Genomic DNA, 25,527 nt, shown 5'->3' on the forward strand with positions numbered 1-25,527 from the left:
AAGGTGGGCGAATCACCTGAGGTCAGGAGTTTGAGACCAGCCTGGCCAACATGGTGAAACCCCCTCTCTACTAAAAATACAAAAAAATATTAGCCGGGAGTGATGGCGGGCACTTGTAATCCCAGCTACTCGGGAGGCTGAGGCAGGAGAATCACTTGAACCCAGGAGGCGGAGATTGCAGTGAGCTGATATCACACCACTGCACCAGCCTGGGCAACAAGATTGAAATTCTGTCTCAAAATATAAAATAAAAAATATATAGGCTGGGCGTGGTGGCTCACGCCTCTAATCCTAGCACTTTGGGAGGCCAAGGTGGGCAGATCACGAGGTCAGGAGATCGAGACCATCCTGGCTAACATGGTGAAACCCCGTCTCTACTAAAAACACAAAAAAATTAGCCAGGTATGGTGGTGGGTGCCTGTAGTCCCAGCTACTTGGGAGGCTGAGGCAGGAGAATGGCGTGAACCCGCGAGGCGGAGCTTGAAGTGAGCAGAGATGGCACCACTGCACTCCAGCCTGGGTGACAGAGCAAGACTCTGTCTCAAAAATAAATAAATAAAAAATAAAAATAAAAAAATTTATATTTTTTCTAAAAACAATCTTGTGTGGCTATACTAATATCAGACTAAGTAGACTTTAGAGAAAAGAAATTATCCAGGACAGAATCGGATAGTATATAATAATAAAAGTGTCAATTCACCAAAAAAAAACTACTGTAGCCATCCTAAATTGGACACACCTGACAACAGAGCTTCAAAACACATGGAGCAAAAACTGGAAGAACAGAAAGGATAAATAGTCAAATCCACAATGGTGAGAAATGCCCACATTCCTCTCTCAGTAATTGATAGAACTAGTACACAAATATTATTAGCAGTTCTACTCAGGATTACTGAAAACTGAATCCACAGTCTCAAAAGATTGTATACTTGTTCCTTTACATGACATTCTCAAAAAGACAAAGTTATCGTGACAGATAAAAGATCGGTGGTTGCCAAGGCTTAGGGGATGGGGGAGGATATGATTAGAAAGGGATTGTACAAGGGACTCTGGGGGTGGTTCTGTCCTGTATCCTGATTGTGGTTGTGGGTACATGATACTGTGCAATGTGCTAAAATTCATGGAACCCTACATCCAATAAAGGTCAATGGTATTATTTAATAATTCAAACATTTTTTAAAACGTTAATACAATTGGACAGAAGCTGCCTTCATACAGAGTAATTCTAAATTGTTTGACCTGCCTGGCATCTAGTAGGCACAGAGCAGAGGCTCAACAAACACTAATGCACTCACTACTCACTCTGCCCATTCCATCAAGGTCGATGAAATATTAAGGTTCTTTCCAGCTTCTTTTGCTTTCCCTGGGGGACCTCTCTCACTCCTGGGCTTTCAATGCCATCCACATTAACGTTACATATAATAATAAAATACTATGATTCTGCAAGAAGAGGCATTCTTAGATTGGGTTGGCTTATTCTATTTCAAAGGGTGGGGAAGGAGACAAGGTGAGGAAGCCACCACTGGGTTAAGAATGAGTTCCCTCCCCTCTCCCCCTCCATTCCTCTTCCTTCCTCTCGCCCTTCTTCCCCTTCTTCCTTCCTCCCTTCCTCCCGCCCTTTCTTGTTTCCTTCCTTCCTTCCTATGTTTATTTTCGTAAAGACAGCTGACTTTCTGGCCATTGCTCTCACTGAAGAAGGACCAATCAAATGGAAAATAACGTGGGTGGATGTGAGTGAACGATTTGGTGGGGTGGAGCCGTGGCTGCTGAGGGCAGGGTTCAAAGTCTTTCTCTTGGTTGCTGGGACAGGGAAGTGGGGAGACAGTATATAACATGTGTGTGTGGGGGGGTAGGTATGTGGTGTGCTTGTGTGTGTGATGTGTATGTGTGGTGTGCGTAGCATATATGTATGTGTGTGGCATGTATCTGTATGTAGGGTTTGTCTGTGTGCAGTATGTCTGTGTGTGTGGTGCATGTTTGTGTGGGGTGTGTGTGTGGTGTGTGATATGTGTCTGTGTGTGTTGTGCATGTTGTACACATATATGGTGTGTGTGTGGTGTATATGTTTGTGTTGTGTTTGTATGTGCTGTGTGTTGTGGTATTTCTGTGTGCATGGTGTGAATGTGTGGCATGTATGGTGTGGTGTGTGTGGTATGTGTGTTTGTGGTGTATGTGTTGTTTGTGTGTGGTGTGGGTGTTGTGTGTATAGTGTATTGTGTGTGGTGTGTGGTGTGTTTGTGTACATGTGTGGTGTGTGGTATATATGTGTGTTGTGTGTGCATTGTATGTGGTGTATTGTGTGTAGTATGTGTGTGGTGTGTGTGTGTGGTCCGTGCATGTGCATTGTATGGTGTGTGTGTTGTGTGTGGTATGTTGTATGTAGTGTGTATGCGTGCATGGTGTGTTTGTGTGTGGTATATATGTGTGTGGTTTGTGCATGTGTGTTGTGTGGTGAGTGTGTGTGGTATGTTTGTGTGTACAGGATGCTCCTGTGGAGGAAGAGTTGGACCCATGAACTCTGGGGATAATCCTCTAGCTCATGGTTGGCTTTTGTTGTGCTTTGCGGTGTATTTCCCTTCCACTGATGCCAAAGACCCATTAATGTTTTCGATCAGGCTTTCGGTCAGGTGTTAGCATACAGTGGAGGACTCAGGAAGGGGCCTGTGTCTACTACTGATGTCGTGCAGGAGACTTCCTTATGTCCGACACCCTCCTCTACAGCCAGTGTAGGAAGCCATGAAGTGGAGGAAACATTTGCAAGGCGATGATGCTCCAGGTGTCTCACGACTCCCATCAAGACTGAGGAGAGGGCCAGGGTGCACACCATGGTTTGGGCAGCTGGAAGAAATGCATGACTTCCTCCCATGCCCACCTCAGATACAGGAAGAAGGAAGCAACTGGCCAGATTGGAGACAGGCTGTAAGGTGCAGCCAGCCGACTATGAGCTGCCCACACAGGAAAAGGGCAGCTCGGAGGTGGTTAAACATACCTGGGTTCCAGTGCCTGTCTTTGCTACTTACTAGCTGCGGGATCTTGGCCAAGTTAACTTCTTCTCTGTGCTTCAATATATTCATTTGTAAACAGAGACGGTAATGAGGGTCCACTACCTTTTTAGGTAGTTATGAAAAATAAGTGGGTTAACGTGCAGCAAATGGGTCAGAAGAGTCCTGAAACTCTATTACTTGTATTATTGTTTTGCAATCATAACTCTGATTTTAAATCTTTTTTTTTTTTTTTTTTTTTTTTTTTTTTGAGCCAGAGTCTTGCTCTGTGGCCCAAGCTGGAGTGCAATGGTGCCATCTCGGCTCACTGCAACCTCCGCCATCCAGGTTCAGGCGCTTCTCCTGCCTCAGCCTCCCAAGTAGCTGGGGTTACAGGCATGTACTGCCATGCCTGGCTACTTTTTTGTATTTTTAGTAGGGATGGGGTTTCACTGTGTTGCCCAGGCTGGTGTCCAACTCCTGAGCTCAGGCAATCAGCCGCCTCAGCCATCCAAAGTGCTGGTGTGTCCGGAGTTTGTTCCTTCTGGTGGGTTCACGGTCTCGCTGACTTCAAGAATGAAGGTTACAGCTCTTAAAGATGGCACAGAACCAAAGAGTTAGCAGCAGCAAGATTTATTGTGAACAGCAAAAGAACAAACCTTTCACAGCAGGGAAGAGGACCTGAGCGGGTTGTCACTGCTGGCTGGGGTGGCCAGCTTTTATTCCCTTATTTGTCCCTGCCCATGTCCTGCTTATTGGTCCATTTTACAGAGCACTGATTGGTCCATTCTACAGAGTGCTGATTGGTCCATTTTACAAACCTCTAGCTAGCTACAGAGTGCTGATTGGTGCGTTTTACAATCCTAGCTACAGAGTGCTGACTGGTGCATTTTACAATCCTCTTGTAAGACAGAAAAGTTTTCCAAGTCCCCACTCGACCCAGAAGTGCAGCTGGCTTCACCTCTCAGTGGGATTACGTTAACTCTTTATTTATAACTCAGTTTCTTAGTCTCCCCTTACTAACCTGTGAGCTCCTTAGAGGAGGAAACAATGTGTTCTTTTTCTTTGTATGTCGACTTTAAATTATTGCCGGCATTTGGAAGGTGATCAGTAGAAATGGACTAACTGTCAATTGTATTATTGTAATATGGATTGTACGGGCATCTATGTATATGTGTAATGTGTGATGTGTACATATTACATATATGGAATATGCATTGACTGTTGTATTTCATTAAGGGATGATTGTCAACAGATTAATCTCACACTGCCTGAGTTTGTCTTTTTAAATGACGGGCTCTGACTTAGCCAGTGCGGTGGAAACTTACCCCCACCTCCAACATCCTGCTGTCACAGGGGTGTTCACTTTCTGAGACAGGATGGGCTGGTCTGGCCTACCAGTTTCCCATGAATGATGAAAGCTGTGGATCCTTCATTGACATTTTCTATGTTCCAACCCGAGATCGATATCTCTTGTGCACTGCAGTTCATCCCTCCTTTATCAGAACGGCAAAGACTAAACCAGGAAGAAGCAAAGACAATGAGCTAGGCAATTCTCTCTCTCTATGAGATGATGCTAGAACCTTGGGTGCAGAGTGCACATTTATTAATAATATCTAAATGTCTGTAGGTGTGCAGCTATTTTTTCTTACAAAAATGAGAATGAGATTTAGAGCTTACCACTGCAATGCAGCTGTCCTCATTGTTCCCTTAGCTCTTTGTAGACTCCCATGTTTTAAAGTCAGCCTCACTGACTTCCTTGCCTACCACCTGCTAACAAATTCTCTAGAAGAACTAAGAATCCGTTGTTGTACTGCCTTGGAAATCAATCCAATTAGATCATTCAGCAACTCTCAGAGAATACAATACTGAATGCTTTTTTAAAATTTATTTTGAATAAACGAAGGTTTTATATCTTTATGGTATACAATATTATGTCTTGATATATATATACCTTGTGGAATGGCTAAATCAAGCTCATTAACGTATGTGGCTTATATATTTCCTTTTGTGGTGAGAACACTTAAAATTACTCTCAACCATTTTCAAAAAATATAATTTTTATTAACTATAGTCACCATAATGTACAGTAGATCTCTTAAACCTTACTAAAAATTTGTTATCTTTTGACTGTCTCCCCAATCCCCCCAGCCCTCGGAATTTTTGCAATTCACATTTTTCATTACTACTTTTTCTTTTCCTATGCAATAAAATGATTACAGATTTTTAGAGAATCATGCACGTGTGCATTTGGCTCTAGTTCTTACAGAACTAAAAAAATCAGAATCTCTGAGGATAGAACTGAAGATGGATGGATAGATAGATGATGATAAATGGATAGATAGATAGATAGGCAGTATGCTCATTAAGTGAGTGACTTGCCTTAAAGTCTGGGAAGGAAGAGAGGGAATTCATGTGTTGAAAAGACTCTTGGAGTCCCTGAGGTGGAATTTAAAATTAATTTCCTACACAGATACTTTTCCTCATGGAAACAAGTTCTATTCATAAGTCTTTCAGGTCCACTTTAAAATCTTGTTTTTCTATTCATAAAACTAATAACTGTTTAAAATAATAGTGATTTATTTTTCTGACTAATTAATTTATATAGCTATTTAAGAATTTAAGTTCCTCTAAACAAGTAACCTTGACTATGAAAGTTTTTAATTAAATTTTCTTAAAATATTAAAACCATATGGACAAGTACTTTGACCCTGTAATGGTAGACCCAGATAGTTCATTACTGATATCTTGGTATGGCATCCATGGTTTTTCTGTCATTTGGGGGTTTTAGAGATGTCATTGCATAATATAAGATTCAGTTCTGACCATTTCTAAGGCACCACGCTGCCCTCCTATTTCATTTCAGATTCTTCCCCCAACCCCTCACTGGTGTGGTTGGGGTAGGGTTGCTCTGAAGTGGCCAGTCCTTCTCCCTCTAGGTGCCTGCTCCTCCAGGCCGGGAGCAGGGAGGAGAGCTCTGGAAGGAGGCAGTGAGTGCCTCACATGGCTGCTCGCCTGCTAGGGGATGGAGGTGGTCCTAGTCCTTCTCTGTTTCCTACTGGGTCTGTGTGATGTCACAAGCGTCTGCTGATGTGCAGTGTGACAGCACAGTGCTGACGCCCTCCCCACTAGGATGCCCTCCAGAGAGGCAGTCACGGCTCAGTCACGGCCTGACCAGAGCATACACACCCCAACTCCTTCTTCTAGTTGGATACCCCATTTGTGTGTTCAGTTCTGAGTTTCTCTTCTGCACTGTCCTGTGCTTTTGTAGAACTGGGAAGGGAGGAGTGATACCCCCATCTTCCCTGGCACATATTTATCATCCTTCAGATCCTCCTAATACAGCCTCCTCCAGAACACTGTGACCTTCAGCAATCTTGAGACAGTGCATTGTCAGTAGCCTTAGTGTTTGTGTTGAATGCCACCAAGCCCCAAGCGATGCAGGTCAAGCTCTCCATGAACTCCATCGCCGGGCTACTTCATGTCTTGGCACCAGAGACTTACAGATCCCAGTAGTCAGCAAGAACTCAGCTGAGGATGGAGGTGCCAGTCTCTGCTTCTTGCAGAACACTCCGATGTTGACAAGTGATTTTCTCAATGTTCCAACAGGGCCACAGGGAGAAAACACTTCCCTTTCTCCCCTTCCATGACATGGAGAGGAACAAGAATGGCCTCCAACTGTGAACACAGCATGCCCCTCACTGTAGCCCACTTCCCAGTCTCCCTTTTATTTCGTCTAGAAGCCAGGCATGAAGCTCTGATCTATAATCTGTGAATAAACTCTTGGGAAAGCGGCTGCTTCCATGCACTGGCTGTTCTCGTGAAATACAGAGTGGTTTTTGCCTTTAGCCTCAGCCTTATCTATCATTTCAAGACAACATGAGAAATCCCAGTAGACATTACACTAAAAAATTGAGTCAAATTCTTATAGCTTTCAAACTGATATCGCAAATCTAATATCAATTACCTAGTTTACATTTAAGTCACAATTCTAATTTGACAGATTATCCAGTAGCTTTGATACATTCAAATAATGTAAGTAACAAATACACAGATAGTATCCCAATGGAGATCATGCATGCCCCTAAAGTTAACACAGTGGAAACAATGCCTTTAATTGGAATAACTTCATCAGTTCCATATTCTTATGCCTTCTGAGAGTTATAAACTAAAAAGAGACTTGCCATCTTATGTGGGCTGAGGTTCCTACTCCACAGGGTGATGATAAGGTTATTTACAGACAGATTTTGTGCTGCGATGAACTTGGAAGCTTCTCACTCTCAGTATAATTCTTCCTAAGCTGCAGATGGACATGCCCCTTCTTATAGCTCACCCTTCTGTTCTGTCAAAGGGAAACGCTCAGCTCATGCCTTTACTCAGGGTTTAATTTCACAACCCAATGCATTCTGTACACCAGGTAACATTTTCAACTTCGTGCTTATCCAGTTCTTATTGTAATCTCCCCTGAATTTGGTTAGATGAAAACATGCACCTCTATCTAAGGTGCAGTTATCCTCCATGACTCGATGCAATTCAACTGACCTCTTTACTGCAGTAATTACAGGTTGCATTCTTCTTTCTAATTTCTTGTCTAGTATAATTTGTTGTCATCTTGTCTATTGCTTGCACACCACAGTTTGACAGAAATCACATTAGATATTTTGTGTACCTATTAAACCATTGATTAAAACTGATATTTAGGTAGTGGCAATCTGAAAATATCAGTAGCCCTTGGTTCACCTTCTTATCCAAATTAATTCTATTTAGTCAGAGTGTGATGCTAATAGAGACAGGCCCATGGCCAGATCTTGCTGCTACACACAGCTTCCTCTTGAAGAAGGTAGTATAATAATTCAGTCACAAATCTAGCCTGTAAATATGTTTTCTTTCACCCACCTAGTGCTTTAAACATGTCTAAATTGGACCCCAGGTGACCACAGTTCCCTTCATGGCATTTTTGACTCTTTTAAGTGTCTGGCAGCCTGCTACTTACAGGAATTTCACTTTGTGACTCTCAGATTATGACGGAAAGTAGGCATTACTGGTTTTCACACTTCAGTGTATGTAAGAATGACTTTGAAGAGCTCTTCATATATAAATTTTCTGTATTCTAAGGCAGTAGATTTGGAGTGGGGCTTGGAAACACATTTTTAAACTAAAATATCAGGGGATTCTGATGCCAGTTGTCAACAGAGCAAACTGCAGAAAAATTCTGCAGCACAGGCTTTGGACTTGAACAGATCTGATTAGAATTTTTATCTTCTGAGTTATTTGCTTACTGTCCTAGTGTCCTTGAGTATATTATTTCAACATGACACAGAAGCCACTAATTTCTTTGGAACTACGTAGGGCAACATGACCTCTCCATCTTCATTCTAGGAGGATGACACTTGCTATTTTACAAACAAAGTAGGAACAATTTTAGGAAATTTTCTACCTCCTTCCCATCATACCCACTGTTTTCTGCTGCCTTAGCATTAAACTCCTGAAAGACTTAATTATAAATGCAGTCTTGCTTTCCTCTCCTTCTATTCTCTCCTAAGCCCACCATGATCGTGTTTATTTGACCATGGCATCAGTAAAAATCTAAAGAATGGTTTTTAGTACTCTTTTACTGTTTTTAAGCAGTATTTGACACAGTTAATCATTTCATTCTATTTTTAAGTATAATTTGGAAATATATATGTAAGTATATATGTCAATATAATACACACACATACATATACTTTCCTAGAGACATGTATTTTGTACATAAACATGTTTTAAAGTATGAAAGAATGTATAAAACACAACAATTACCTTGGTTTTCTTTTAGGAGTGGTTGGCATTGATAATTTGGGAAAAAGGCACTTTGGCTTATCTGTAACTTTACTTTGATAAAGAGAATAGGTTCATACATTATTTCTGCAATTAAAAATGCTTTCGATGCTGAGAAAACCAAAGCTTTCCCACTAAGATCAGAAACAAGGCAAGGATACCCCTTTCACCACTGCTTCTCAATATCATACCAAAAGTCCTAGCTAATGCAATTAAACAAGAAAGGGGATAAAAGGTATACTGATTGAAAAGAAAGAAAGAAAACCCTCTTTGTTTGCAGATGATGTAATCTTTATGCAGAAAATCTGGAAGAATCAACAACAACAAAAAGCCTGGCAATAAGAAGCAATTATAGCAAGGTGCAAGATTAATATACAAAAGTCAAACACTTTTCTATGGATCAGCAATAAATACATAAAATTTGAAATTAAAAACATATTACTATGTACATTTGCACCCCTAATAATGAAATTCTTAGGTATAAGCTGTAAAAAATATGTATAAGATCTATATGAGAAAGACTACAAAAAGATGATAAAAGAAACCACAGAATAACTAAATTAATGAAGAGATATTCTGTGTTCATGGAAAGAAAGAGTCAATATTGTCAAGATGTCAGTTCTTCCCAACTTCTTTCTAGAGACATATATTTTGTACATAAACACGTTTTAAAGTGTGAAAGACTATATCAAACACAACAATTACCTTGGTTTTCTTTTAGGAGTGGTTAGCATTGACAATTTGGGAAAAAAGGCACTTTGGCTTATCTGTAACTTTACTTTGATAAACAGAATAGGCTCATACATTATTTCTACAATTAAAAATGCTTTCTATAGATTCAATGCAATTTTCATCAGAGTCACAGAAAGTAATTTTGTGAATATCAGGAAATTAATTTTAAAGTTTATTTGCTTTTAATTTTAATTTTAAAGTGTATATGCTTTAAATTTTAATTTTAAAGTTTATATGTTAAATTTTAAAGTTTATACAGTTTATCTAAAAAGGAAAAGGACTCAGAATATTGAAGGAGGAGAATAAAGTTGTGGGACTGATACTGCACAACTTCAGGACTTACACTGATCAAGACCATGTGGTACTGGCAAAAGCAGATCCAAATAGATCAATGGAACAGAATAATAACAAGCCCAGAAATAAACCCACATAAATACAGTCAAATGATCTTTCACAAAGGGGCAAATATAATAAAGCAATGGAGAAAACACAGTCTTTTCAACAATTGGTGCTGGAACACTTGGACATTTACATGCAAAAAAATAAATAATGAGTCTTGACACAGACACCCTTCACAAAATTAACTCAAAATGAATCACAGAAATAAGTATAAAAGACAAGACTATAACACTTCTCAAGGATAACTTAGAAGAAAATCCAGACGACTTTAATTTTTGTGATAACTTTTTAGATAAATCACCAAAAGCATAATCCATGGAAGAATTTATAACCTGACTTCATTAAAATAAACAAAGTCTACTCTGTAAAATACGCTGTCAAGAGAATAAAAAGACAAGCCACACAATTGGAGACAATACTTGTAAAAGAGACATCTGATAAAGGATTGTTATCCAAATATACAAAGAATTTTTAAAACTCAACAATAAGAAAAAAATCTGGTTTAAAAATGGGCCAAAGACCTTAACAGACACCTCAACAAAGAAGAGATAGAGATGGTACATACGCATATGAAAAGATGTTTCACATCATATGTCACTGTGAAAATGCTAATTAAAACAATGAGATACCACTATACACATATTAAAATAGCTAAAATCCAGAACAGTGACAGAAAATGATAATGAGGATGTGCAACAACAAGAATTCTCATTGCTGGTGGGAAGGCAAGACAGTATAGCCACTTTGAAAGATAGTCTGGCAGTTTCTTACAAAACTATATACACACTTACCATAAAATCCAACAATCATGCTCCTCGAGATTTTACCAAATGATCTGAAAACTTACATCGACACAAAAACCTTCGCACAAATGTTTATGGAAGCTTTACTCAGAATTACCAAAACTTGGAAACAACAAGATATCCTTCAGCAGATGAATAGATAAATAACCTGTGGTATATCTAGACAATGGAATCTTATTCAGCACTGAAAATAAATAAGCTATCAAGCAATAAAAATACACTGCAAAATCTTAAATACATATTAATAAATGAAACAATCCAATCTGAAAAGGCTACATGCTGTATGATTTTAACTGTATGGCATTCTGGAAAAGGCAGAACTACAGAGACTATAAAAAGATCAGTGCTTGCTGGGGTTGTGGGGAAGGAGGGATGAATCAGCAGAGCACAGGGGATTTTTAGGGCAGTGGAACTACTCTGCCTCTTAATGGTGAATAAATGTAATTATACATGTGCCAAAACTCAAATATACAATACCAACAGTGAACTCGAATGTAAACTATGGATTTCAGGTGATAACGATGTGTCACTCACTGTAGATTAACCCATAGTAACAAATATTCCACTCTTGGTGCAGGACATTGATAGTGATAGTGAGGGTGCAGGATATTGATAGTGGGATATTGATACAAATATGTGGGGAGGGGTACATGTGAAATCTCTGTATCTTTTGTTCAATTTTGCTGTGAACCTAATCTGCTCTAAAAATAAAGTCTATTTTAAAAATATATATGCAGAAACCTTAAAAACATATGCTAAGTGAACAAAAGCCCACATAAAAAGACAATACACTGTATAATTCCAACTATATGACATTCTGGAAAAGGCAAAACTATGAGGACAGGTAAAAAAAAAAAAAAGTTCAGCATTTGCCAGAGGCTTGTGAGAGATATAAATAGTGAAGCACAGGGAATGTTTAGGGCACTGAAACTGTTCTATCTGATACTGCAACGATGCACACATGTCACTGTACATTTGTCAAAGCCTATAGAACACACAACACAAAGAGCAAACCCTAAAGTCATCTATTTACACTATTTAATAATAACATATCAATATTAACTCATCAATTATTTTTAAAAGTACCACCCTAATACAAAATGTAAATAATAGAGAAAACTGAGTGTGTGGGGGGGATTAGGAACTTTCTAGACATTCTACTGATTTTTCTATAAACTTAAAACTTCTCAAAAAATTAAAGTCTTTTAAAATTATCTATAAAAATAAAAATAAGAATAGAAAGAAGCAGATAAGCATGACAGATAATGAAGAGAAAAATCAACCAATCAAAACTGATGCAGGTATTAGAATTGTAGACAAGGACATTGAAACACTTATTATAAATGGATTGTATACATTCAAAATGTTACAAACATGAAAGACACAGGAACCACCTAATCAAACTTCTACAGATGAAAGCAGCATTGTGTAATGAAATTGTACTGAATTAGGCTAATGTGGATTAGATGTTGCAGAAGATTGACAGGTGAACTTGAAGAAATGAAAACAGAAATCAGTCCAGGCATGGTGGCTCATGCCTGTAATCCCAACCCTTTGGGAGGCCAAGGCGGGTGGCTGACCTGAGGTCAGGGGTTCAAGACCAGCCTGGTCAACATGGTGAAATCCCGTCTCTACTAAAAATACAAACTTAGTTGGGCACAGTGGCGCGTGAGAGGCTGACGTGGGAGAATCACTAGACATGGGACTGGAGGTTGCAGTGAGCAGAGATCGTGCCACTGCCACTGCACTCCAGCCTGAGTGACAACAGGGAAACTCCATTTCCAAAAACAGAAAGAAGAAAGAAAGGAAGGAAGGGAGGGAGGGAGGAAGGAAGGAAGGAATCATACAAAATAAAACACAAAATGAAAGAAAAAAATAAAAAATGTATAAAGCATCTATCAGCTATAGGAGTGTCAACTAGCCTAGTATACATGTAATCAGATCCCACAAATGACAGAATAAAGTGCAGAAAGAGACAAAAATATTGTTTAAAAAATCCCTTAAAATCTTATATATATATGATAAAAACTAAAATTCCACAGAAGCAAACAAACTTCAAAAACAAGATATGAAGAAAACAATAGGAGTTTCAGTTCTTTGACACCTTTTTTGAGAGGCCAGAAGGCCATCTCCCAAGGAAGGGACTCAGATAAAACAAAAGTTTCAAGCTTTAAGATCAGGGAGTCAATTTCTATGATAAAACAAACAAACAAAAACTATCTATGGGGCTATTAGGTTGAGTTTCAAAATCATGGCAAGACAGGCATGTCCACATTCACAACTTCTATTTAACATTATACTTGAGGTATACTTGAGGTTTCAGCCAGTGTAGTAAGATAAGAAAAATAAATAAAATGCATTTATATTGGAAAGAAAAATATAAAACTATCATCATTCACAGAAGCATGATTATCTGTGTTAGAAAAGGTAATGAAATATACAATTCTACAAAAGGAATCAGTGATTTAACAAGATTCAGGATACAAGATACAAAAATCAATTGTCTGGAAATAGAAAGAAACTAGACCATCCAAAACAACCTGAGAAAAGAATAAAGACAGAGGAATCACAATATAGAATTCAAAGAATTATTATAAAACTGCAGTAACCAAGACAGTGTGGTTTCAGCAAAAACATGAATACTCTTTTCAGAAAATCATGTTGGAATAATTTTATATCCATACACAGGAAAGAAAAATTGGCCCATAATTTGCTCCATAAAAAAATGAACTCAAAATTGTTAATAGACCAAAATTGTTAATAGACCAAAACTGTAAACCTAAAACTATAGAACATTTTAGAAAAAAAAAATAGGAGAAAACCTGTGACTTTGGCTTAGACAAAGATTTTTTAAATACGACACCAAAAATAACATCCATAAAAGAACAACTTGATAAATTAGTTTTCACCACAATTAAAACTGTCTGTTCTTCAAGGGATACTCTTACAGATACTGTCAAGAGAATGAAATGACAGGCCATAGACTAAAAGAATACATTTTCAAAACATATATACAGTAAAGAAGTTTACTCAGTAAATATAAAAAAACTCTCAAACTCGATACTAAAAAATAAATAACCTAATTTTTTTAATGGGCAGAAGATTTAAACAGATACTTCACCAAAAAAGATGCATGTTTTGCAACCAAGCAAATGAAATATCATTAGTCATAGGAAAAATCAAATTAAAACCACAATGAGAGGGTACTATGCACCTAATACAATGGCTCAAAGTAAAAGCACTGACCACACCACATATTGGAAGAGGTAAAGGAGCTGGAACTCTCCTGCTGGTAGAAATGTGAAATAGTATAACTGCCATCAGAAACTTTCTGTTGATTTATGAAAAGGTTAAATGTTTCACATTGTTAAAAAGATTCTACATGTAAGTGAGATGTAATGTTTTTCTTTCTATATAAAAAAATGCAAGTATACAGAGACAGAGAACAAAATAGTGGTTACCAGGGGCAATGGGTGGGGGGCAGGGAGACATGGGGGTGGGGGGAGTGGTAATGGGGAGATGTAGGTCAGAGGATACAAAGTAACAGATATGTAGGATGAACAAGTCTAGGGATCTAAGGGAGAACATGAGAATTATAGGTAATAAAATCGTGCGATATATGGAATTCATGCTAAATGCGTAGATTTTAGTTGTTCTTGCCATGCACACACAAAAAAATGGGTAACTATGTGAGATGATGGACATGTTGCTTTGCTTCAGTACAGTACCCTTTTTACTGACTATATGTGCCCCAAAATGTCATGTATATCTTAAATATACACAATAAAATTTATTTTTAAAAAAGTTGAATGTGCACTTAATATATGATCCCTCTCCAAAGCATTCCCCTCAAGGGCAAAAAAAAAAAAAATGGGTTTGTACAAAGACTTTCACACAAATACTTACAACAGCTTTTTGTAAATACTAAAAACATTAGAAGCTATCTAAATGTTCATCAAAAAGTGAAAGGATAAACAAAATGTGCTCTATCACACAATGACACAAAGGAATGAAATATTAATACATGCAACCATAAATGAATCTCAAAAGTGAAAGAAGACAGACATAAAAGTATATATGTAAAATTCTAGAAAAGCAAAATTAATTCATAATGAAAGAAAACAGATCAGTAGTTCCTTGGCCATGGAAGTAGGAGAAAGGAGGGAGGTACAAGGGGTACAAAGAGGTACAAGGAAAGTTTTTGGGGTGTAGTTATGTCAGCAATCTTGATTACGGCGATTGATTTATAGGTGTGTACTTCTGTCAAGGCTTTTTAAATTGTACACTTTAAATATATGTAGTTTCTTGCATATCAATTATACCTCAAAAAATTATAAAACCATAAAAAAAAGCACTGGGAAATTTTCATTTGCTAGTTTCTAATAATCACATTTTGAAGGCAAGGGTGCTTACCAACAGGGATTTTGTAAAACAGCCACAAAAGAGAGCACTATGAAGCTTTAAAGAATGATAAATATCTCTAGACTTCCGCTTGTAACTGTGATAAAATAGGTTTATCAGATCACCATTGCCACCAGGAACAACCAGAAAACCTAAAATGAATATGTGTCGTTCATATATTACACAGATGTTGATATATAGATTCTATCCATCTATCTCTATATATCTATCTCCAGACAATGATGATCTGATAAAACTTATTTTATCATGGTTACTAGTGAAAGTCTAGAGATATTCATCATTTTTAAAGCTCCATAGTGCTCCTTTATTGGATCCTACCATATCTTTAAGAAGGGAAATTGTAATTTTAATACCTGTACTACAGAGAAGACATATTGTAAGCACAGATCTTAGATTTTCTACTTAGTATATGTGTAAGCCCTGGGGTCATGGTAGGAGGAACAATGCCTCACAAAAGACAGAAAATATGAGCTTGAGGAGGCCTGACTAGGAATAAAGACCTCGACTCATCATTGCTCTCGGGTCCTCACTAGGAAAGCATTCAAACTCCTACCTAAGCCGGCAAACATAAATGTAGCACAGCCAAGTGTTAAATTTTGAACATTTTCAACTTTCTGTACTCCCGTGGATGGATTCCTGCTAAACCATTGCATTTTCTTAACTCTGAGCATTGGCTGTTTTTATTCTTAACAACTTCCTTACAACATACGTATGTCAAATTCAACCATTGCTTTGAGAGAAATCATGGCAAGAAAAATCAACATTTCTTCATCTACCTCTGTTTTATTCTAGGGCGCCATCTGCTGGCCAATACCTTTCTTCTTACTTTCAAAAATTGTTCTGATTAATGACACTGGGCAAATTCACAAAGAAGAAAAATTAGTTTGGTTGAGTCCATCAGCGTCCATCCAGGAATCTGGCCAAGCTGTTTTACCATTACCCCTTTGGAAGTAAAGTCAGAAGACTAAGACTCCTTAACGAGAAAAAGACACTGATCTAGATTTGGCGAGGGTGGCGGGGAGAGGGGGGTGGGAATGAGAGGCAGGGACCTCTCAGATATAGCTGTGACAAGCAGGTACATGCTTCATCCATTTTGTAAACAATGCAACAGATCAAGAGTCCTAAAAATGTCCATTCCTTTTGATTCTCAAATAAAATTCTGTGAATCTATCTTTCAAAGGGCCAGAGATGCGGGCAAACAGGTACATGTATGACTATAAATGTCTTATTTATAAAACCTTCACTATATCTATGGAGATACAGAGGCATATACAATATACATCAATTATAATTTTATATTACAATTTTAAAGTCTTGAGAATAATGTAGAAAAATGTCTAGGATACAGTGGTAGGTAAAATAAATTAGGGAACTAAACGATTTTTAAAGTATGATGCCAATTAACTACAAAATATATGAATTTTAAATAAATTGCAGAGAAAGAGTGGTTAGCTATGAATGTGGTATAGGCATTACAGCTTAATTTTAGTTTGTTTATCTGACTTTTGATATTTCCAAAAGGATATATAATAAATATTTTCCACTTTTGTAATAACTCATATATTTAATGTGAGCCCGTTTACATTTGAAACACGTTGCAATGGTATGGGAAAAAGAAAATTGCATACTTTACTTCCACCTAGTGGATTTAGGAGAAGTTGCAATCAGAAACCCAACGCTTTCTTTAAAAGGTAAAACATTTAAAAACAAAACCAAATGTAAGAGCAGAGAGGATAGTGCAGAAAAGGGGAGAAGAGGGGAGGGAAGGGGAAAGGAGACTCAAGGTGGGCAGGAGAGGGGAAGGGAACAAAAAAGGTCATGTGCGCAGCGGCTGTATAGAAACATGCAAAATCTAAAAACATTAACATTTTAAGCAAAATGTCACCACTAGTATTTATACAGATTAAACAAGCTCTGTTTAAATAACAAGTCTCAATACATCTTCTTTAATATGATACTAGATTACCTCTACTTGTTCCGTCCGCAACCCCCCAGCCCCCACTATCCAGCAACTGCTCCCTACTGGCTGCCCCAGTCTGCCCAGGCCTAAACAACAACGCCCTGCTGCCTCTGTCCTGACCTGTCACTTTTTGCTGGGGTGCCTGGCCTTCTTCACATCTCCTTTAAATATCCTGCTGCCCGAATGAGTTTTCTTTTGAGAGTTCTCTGTGCCCTTAAAAAGATCAAATCTATATTCTAACACGAATCCTTTCAAGTCGTTCCCTTGTTTAAAAATCCTCAAATGGTTCTTGTCACTGAAACTAACATCTAAATTCCTTAGAGTACCATCAGGGGCACGGGATGACCTCAGCCTTGTCTCCGTTTGCAGATCCATCTCCCTTTACCCATGGTCCCCATCACAGCAGGCTCTCTCCGGCTTCAGGTGCTTGCCTGCGCTGTGCACTTTGCCTGGAATGCCTTCTCACTTTACCAAATTGTCATACCCCTGTGCACAGGCACCTGCTCCTTTGTGAAAACGAGTCACCTGGAGAATTGTAGATGTATCTATAATGATGGAATTCATATAGATGTATATATACATATAGATGTAATCATATAGATGTATCTATATGATCTTTCCAATGGCTAGAACTAGGGGAAATTTTATGTGCATGTCTGTATCTATATAAAGATCTATATCAAGATCTACATGTATACTGACAGAACTAACTTTGGAATTAGAAGCTATGCTGCTGACAGCGTACCAGGTTACATATTTCTGGAAAGTTATTTGCTAATTAGTGCCAGATATGATGTTAACATATCTGACAAAAAAAAGTGGGTTTTTTTTTCTTTATACCTGCAGGTTTTACACTTGGCTTAGAAATGAAAGCCAAGGTTATAAATTTGAGTTATAAGTACCTGACCGGGGAGAAAAACACAGAAGTGTTCAGAGAAGAAGGATGAAAACCAGGAGCTCGAGAGTCCTGAGAACCAGGGAAGGGTTCCATTAAGCGGAGAGGAAGTGGTGATCCATGACAAAGCCAGAGCCCAGGAGGTAGGGCTGAGAACTCTGCACTGGGCAGCTGGTGGCATGCACAGAGAGAGGAACCTGGCAGAGAGATTGAGGCAGGAGCAGATTCAGCAGGATAGGAGAGCGGCAGCTGAGGAAACCAAGGCAGCCAACGTGGGTCCCTCGCTCAAGAAGCAGGGTGGAAGGAAACACAGTTCCCTTCCAGGCTGAAAGGACTATCTGAAAGATCAGGAAGAAGAGCAGTCTCTGGCCCGACTCCACTCCTCTGTCAGGGTGGGATGTGCAGAGCTCAGTGTCCCCCAGCCCTGGCTTGCAGGGGCACGGGCTGTGCCAAGGTAGGGGCCACAGTGAGTGTAGGCAGCTCCAGAGTCCTGCAGCCCAGGCCTCAGCCCTCTGCCCAGACCCAGGCACAGCTCATAACTTCCTTGAGATTAAAAAAAATAAAAGGCCCCTGAGGGACACACAGAGTGTGTGAGGTACACTTACTGCCACCACCAAGGAAAAACAGTGAAAGAAAAAAAAAAAAACTTTTACCTCTCTACCTCAAAAATGTCTTCCTTCCTTAGTATTCTCCAATCTTCACTCCCTTCACCACTGAATAAGAGGAGTGCAGACAGCCCCAAGAAGCTGCACATGATCTGTTTAAACAAGAGCTTGCTTGAAATTCAGAAAGAAGCCAATGGCCTTTAAAAAGCCAAACAACCGGCCAGGCTCCGTGGCTCATGCCTGTAATCCCAGCACTTTGGGAGGCCGAGGCGGGCGGATCACCTGAGGTCGGGAGTTTGAGACCAGCCTGACCAACATGGAGAAACCCTGTCTCTGCTAAAAATACAAAAATTAGCTGGACATGGTGGTGCATGCCTGTAATCCCAGCTACTCGGGAGGCTGAGGCATGAGAACTGCTTGAACACGGGAGGCAGAGGTTGTGGTGAGCTGAGATCACGCCATTGCACTCCAGCCTGGGCAACAAGAGTGAAACTCCATCTCAAAAAAACCAAAAAACCAAAAAACCGAACAACCAAAGCACCCTATCCTGTCCCTTCTTACCTGAGCTACCTCCCTGTATTAGGCAACCACATACTTTGAAAATAATGACTTAGGAGGAAAGGAAGGAAAGAGCAACCCACGTTTCTTTTCCTTGAGTGCTTTCTCACTCATTAGTCAGCCAAAGATAGAGAGTTGGTAGAATGTGTGCATATCATGAAGTGAAATAAAAGCAATTGACTTTACTTTGTGCAGCATTTCCATCATTCTGGTAAGAATGAAATACATATGCATGTATGAGCTACAAAATGCAACTGCCAAATTTATGTAAAGATGAATGGTAAAATGCATGCTAATAATTAATAATGGTAATTTGTCTTTACTTATTATGACATTAAATAGCACATTTGAAAACATCATGATAAGTCAAGAGAAAAACTATGGAAAAAATGTAAAAACATGATATGTTAGCACCTTTAACGGCACTTTTATTCATGTATTTTGTAAAGTGTTCATATTTTCATTTCGTTCTGAATAAATTATGCATTCGGTTCTGTCCACAATCAGCTTCTTACCAAAGCCACCAGAAGCCGTACTAGGTTCTTTTACGGAAACAAACACAGAGCATTACAGACAAATCCTCACTCTTGCCACATGAAATATTGGCCACAAATCCCTATCTATTCTCTTGACTGTGAATGAAGCTGCACCACGGGTGACTTTGAGAAACTCTTAGATTAAGGCCCGCATTAAAACATTCGTGCATGCAGCCTGCTCCTTGCCTACTCTATGTGGAGCTCCACCATTCCCACTTAGCTTCCAAAAGGTGAGGGCATCTTGAAGATGAGAGGCACCTCCAGGCCCCATTTTATCACTCAGCTGCAAAGATGGCAGGACACACTTCAGTACCCAAATGACAACCCAAGAAAGAAGTTGCCCTTGACCATTTCTATTTACAATCTCTTTCCTCTGTCCACTAAAAATACCACCACCTGCCACATCAGCTACATTATATATCCTTTTTAAATACTAATGTTATGTATTTTGGAACAGATAATATATAAGCATGATTCAAAAGTACTGATTTTAGAGGAAATTTTCTCTGACCACAGTAAAATTAAGGTAGAAATCACTAATTTCAAAAAAACCCTGAGTTTCTTTATAATTGGAAATTAAGTAATACAATAGTTATATTTTGAATTCCCCCAAAAGCAGATCTGGAGATAAGAGCATAGTATAGAGAGTCTATTTGGAAGGTGCTCTCTGGAAGCAGCAATGAGAGAATGGGAAAATCCAGACAAGGAAGCTGGGAAAGCCAATGATGTAAAGTATCTGGTTTGTCCAATGATGACTTGATTGCTTAGGAACCTGTGACAGGCATAAAGCACCCCAGAACTTACCAGTGAAGGAAAGGAGGCTGAGACATTTATATACCAGCTCCAGTTGACCATGGATTGAGTGGCCTTGGAGGTCAATTTCCCTCCAAGGAAATTTGAAAAAGGCAAACTCCTCCAAGGAGTTTGAAAATGGTAGATAGAGATTGACTTCCCTGTATTGGAGAACTGGATTTGTGCACAAGTCAAGCAGCCTCCCAGAGAATCTGAGTTGTCCTGGAGCAGAAGTAGAGAGTTACATGGATCACACTTGAGGTGAGAGGCTGTCAACAAGAAAGGAGCTCACTGCAGCTGCAGCTGAAACCAGAGCAGACGGGGAGATGAAATGTTGGCACCAGAAGCATCAGACACAGCTTCTAAATCATCTACTGGTCAGAGAAAACAATAACAAAGGAAACTAGAAATGCTTTCAACTGAATGGTGATAAAAATACAGTGTAGAGCTTGTGAGACACAGCTAAAGCTGTATTCACATGAATATATTATAAAATTAGAAATTTTAGAAATTAAGGGGTTTAATATCTAATACTGAAAGTTATAAAGTGAAGATCAAATTAAATCAACGATAGTAGAAGGGAGGAATTAATAAAGATGCAAACTTACACTCTGGTTTCTCTCCAGATCATATAAATTTCTTGCCTTTTCTAAAGATGCAAACAAAAAATAACAACATAAAAAATAACTGCAATAAAATAGAAAATAACTACAAACAAATTCAAGAAGAGAAAGAATGTACAAATTATCAATTTGGGGATTAAAAATGGAATACTACTACAGACCCTACATACATTTAAAAGACAAAATGATTGTATGCAAAACTTTATACCAATGAGTTTGAAAAAGGTAGATAGAAATTGACTAAGGTCCAGAAAGCCTCAATTATAAAATTAACACAAGAAACATAGAACCTCTGAATAGTACTAAATCTATGAGAGAAAATTTATCAACAATTAAACATTTTTTTCTACAGGAAAAGAAATTCAGGCCTAAATGCTTTCACCAGTAAATTTACTAAAATTTTAAGATAGAAATGATACCAAATTATTCTCTATTTCTTTTATGCAAAAACATAACTTGATATCAAATCTGACAAGTACATTACAAGAAGGTGAAATCACAGATCAATCTTCTTCATAAACATAAATGTGAAATGCAAAAATCTTATAATATTGGCATCATATAGACATCATAACAAAGCTGAGTTTATTTCTACGACTGCAATAATGGTTGAACATTGCTAATCAGTCAATGTAATTCATTAATGGAATGACAGAGATAATTCATCATAATTATATTATTAGATGCAGAAAATACATGTGAAAAAATTCAACATCTGTTCATCATTTTTAAATTAATAAAAAATAACCTAGCAGACTGGTAATAGAAAAGAATGCCCATAATCTGATAAATGGTATCTACATAAACCTACAACAAACATCATACTTAAGTATAAAAAGTTGAAAGCTTGCTCATTTGAAATAAAGAGGAGACAAAGATTACTTCAATTTGACATCATCTTTGAGGCTTTAACTGGTGCAATATGGCCAGGAAAAGAAATTAAAATTGCAAGAATTAGAAAAGAAGAAACACAACTGTAATTATTTGCAGACAATATGTTTGGGTATGTAGAAAATAAAAGTGACTCTACAAGCAAATTATTAGAATTTAGAAGTATATTTAGCAAGGATGCTGAATACAAGAATAATTAGCAAATACCAATTGCATTACTATATACTAACAAGAACGTTAGAAATTAAAGTAAGCTATTACTTATAAACCATCCTAAAGTTGCAAATAGATCCAGTGAAGCAAGATTGCCTCACAACAAGCTATAAGGTATTAGTTGTAATAACTTACTTAAGTAAATGGCAGGCTATACTGTATTAATGGATTTGATGATTCAATTGTATATAGAGGCCAATGGTCCCCCCAAATTATTTATAGATTCAACACCATCCAAATTATAATATCAGCAAGTAGTTTTTATAGTTATTATCTAGCTGATTCTAAAATTTGTATGTATGTAAAGTGTCAAGAATAGCCAAGGAAATATTGAAAAATAATAAAGTTGGAAAGCTTCTTCAAATATCAAAATGTATGATAAATTTACCTTAGTTAATAAAGTATAGAAATTGGCACCAGGAAAACCAAATAGATGAATGCAAGAGACCAGGGAGTATAAAAACACATCTGCACATATGTAAACTTAATTTACTTATAAAAAAATGAAACTGCAATTCAGTAAAGGGATGATATGCTTTCAGTAAATTTGATGAGTCAAATGGTTATCTGCACAGAAAAAAAAAGAAAACATAACCCACCTCATACCATTCAAAAATCAAAAATCAACTCCAGTTAATTTGCAGGTCTAAATGTAAAACGTAAAAAAAATGAAAGTTCTGAAACACAACATGGAGAAATATCTTCACAATATTGTTATGAGGAAATGTTTTAACCTGACAGGAAGCAGTGAACATAAAGGAAAAGATCGATAAATTGGATTACTTTCAAGATTAAAAAGTTCTGTTCATCAATTAAGAGAATGAAAAGGCAGGTCACCAAGTGGGAAAAGGTATTAGCAACATATAATACCAAAAAAGACTGGTATCCAAACTACATAAATTGTTTATAAATCAATAAAAATACAACTAAATAGATAAATAGGCAAGAAATTTGAACAGGCACATGACAAAAGTGAATATTCAAATGACCCCAACAAATCTTGTTAATCTGTAAGGAAATGAAAACTAAAACCGCAATGAGATACTGCTACATACCTAAGGCAAAGTTTAAAATTATAAAGACTGAAAATTGTCAAGGATGTAAAGCAACCGAAACTCCCATAAACCTCTGGTGGTAATGTAAATCTGTTTAACCACTGGAATTGTTGGAAAAAGTTGGAATTACCTTGTAAATTTGAAGAGTAACATACCTTAAGCCACAGCAATTTTATTGCTTGTAATATACCTTAATGCTAATTGAATACCTAATATATGCCAGAAATTCAGTTAGAGTTTCATAAATGTATACTCATTTATACATCCTAAGAAAGCTTTACCAAGTATGAAGCAGCTAAATAGCTGGTTTAATGTCACACTGCTAGTACCAATAGGAGGGAAATTCCAACTTAAATCTGTCCAACTTCAAAGCTCAAGCATTACCCTGCATTCGCTCCATGTGTGAATTTAATTATATGAAACGAGCATTTTCTTAATATGTTATTTGTAACAGGCAGCTATGGTGCTCACCCATATCCCCGCTCTACTCCACCTCGAGCCTCTGCAGCTCCATCCCTGAGGGCTTCCTCTTGGCCTTCACGTGGAGCAGAGCAGAAGAGCCACAGAGCTGAAGCCTTGCCAGCAGCCCGCAGCCAGCGGGATGGGAGTTGGAGGATGATCTTCCTGCTTCCTTGTCCCGGGGGTGGGTCACGTCAGGTGTGCTCCAGGCTCCCTGAAGTACTGGAGCCCCGGTGGCCGGGCGCAGTGGCTCACGCCTGTAATCCCATCACTTTGAGAGGCCGAGGCGGGTGGATCACGAGGTCAGGAGATGCAGACCCTGCTGGCTAACACGGTGAAACCCTGTCTCTACTAAAAATACAAAAAATTAGCCGGGCGTGGTGGCGGGCGCCTGTAGTCTCAGCTACTCAGGAGGCTGAGGCAGGAGAATGGCGGGAACCCGGGAGGCGGAGCTTGCAGTGGGTCGAGATCACGCCACTGCACTCCAGCCTGGGCGACGGAGCGAAACTCCGTCCGTCTCACACACACACACACAAAAAAAAGGAAGAGAAAGAGCCCGGGTTACCTGCCTCCCTCCCATCCTTGTCTCACCCCTCCCCTACTGCGCTTTCCGGGTATCACCTACCAAATCAACCCCTTGACTGGAATTACTGTCTCAAAGTCTGTGTAGGAACCCAACCCAAGAAAACAATCTGACTTAAGGATAGTAACCAACTCTTTAGATTAACACGTTAAGTATTTTAAAATGCTGCACACCATTTTATATTAATGGATATCAAGACCACATTACTCATTATACATTGAAGGAATAAGAGTAATCTGTGAATTATCACCCTTTGTTCCTGTAATATCTCCTCCAGAAGTTTGTCAACATGCCTAAAATTTCTACGAAAATGTATGATGTTGGCCGGGCACCATGGCTCACACCTGTAATCCCAGCACTTTGGGAGGCCAGGGCAGGTGGATCACGAGCTCAGGAGATTGAGACCATCCTGGCCAACATGGTGAAACCACATCTCTACTAAAAATACAAAAATTAGCTGGGCATGGTGGTGCATGCCTGTAATCCCAGCTACTCAGGAGGCTGAGGCAGGAGAATCGCTTGAATTAGGGAGTCGGAGGTTGCAATGAGCCAAGATCGCACCACTGCCCTCCAGCCTGGGTAACAGAGCAAGACTCCGTCTCAAAAAAAAAAAAAAAGAAAAGAAAACATGAAAAAGTAAATGTCTGATGTTGCCCTTAAAGAAGTAGTTTTTAAAGTTTTTTAAAGTAACATACACCTTTTAAAAAATGTAAGCAAAACCTCGATATATAATTCATAGAAAAGCAGTGATTCTTTCTTTTTTAGAAAAGAAAGTGAGGGCTCAGCATTTCAACCACTAAAGCATCATTCTCTTAAAACTCCTCTATTCCAGGGTATAAAGTCAGAACACCTCTGTGTTTGGAATTACATGACTAAGAAACTTTTGTTTTGAATGTGATACTTCTGGAAGAGTTAATGCCTTTATCTGTTAAAATGTAAAACTCCAAAGGAAAGAGAGAGAACATTGACCACTGTGCTGATGGAATTATTACCAGAATCTTTGTTCTTTTGCACCTAAAAACTCTGCAGGATTAAAATTATCATTAAATAGTTACAAATAAGAAACAAGTCTGGGAGGGATTAAGAAACATGCCCAAGATAACATGGATGATAAAGTGAGAGTGAGACTTGGATTCTATCCTTTGCAGTTTCAAAGCTTATCTGCTTGATATTACACCACAAGAAAGCTAACTACTGTATTAG

The 25,527-nt window shown here is 38.4% G+C and overlaps 1 protein-coding gene across 2 annotated transcripts; it reads right to left on the reverse strand.

Moving 5' to 3' along the window:
* Nucleotides 1-1,477: 1,477 nt before the first annotated feature.
* On the reverse strand, nucleotides 1,478-25,187 carry LOC129393066 (histidine-rich glycoprotein-like). 2 transcript variants are annotated; one of them, XM_055091791.2, is made up of 2 exons: nucleotides 23,754-25,187; nucleotides 1,478-4,497 (listed from the first exon to the last, which is right to left on the reverse strand). In XM_055091791.2, the coding sequence occupies exon 2, from the start codon at nucleotides 2,597-2,599 to the stop codon at nucleotides 1,484-1,486; it is 1,116 nt and encodes a 371-aa protein (XP_054947766.1). In that variant the 5' UTR covers nucleotides 2,600-4,497; nucleotides 23,754-25,187; the 3' UTR covers nucleotides 1,478-1,483. The 2 variants fall into 2 exon arrangements, with proteins under 2 accessions (XP_054947766.1, XP_054947765.1); XM_055091790.2 differs by lacking the exon at nucleotides 23,754-25,187 and adding an exon at nucleotides 5,808-6,041.
* Between the last annotated feature and the right edge of the window lie 340 nt (nucleotides 25,188-25,527).

This window comes from Pan paniscus, chromosome 11 (genome assembly GCF_029289425.2).
Source record: "Pan paniscus chromosome 11, NHGRI_mPanPan1-v2.0_pri, whole genome shotgun sequence".
Lineage (NCBI taxonomy): Eukaryota > Metazoa > Chordata > Mammalia > Primates > Hominidae > Pan > Pan paniscus.

Bases quoted from the DNA above. Each gene is read 5' to 3' on its own strand.
- LOC129393066 (XM_055091791.2), bottom strand. From the start codon at position 2,599: ATGGGTCTTTGGCATCAGTGGAAGGGAAATACACCGCAAAGCACAACA.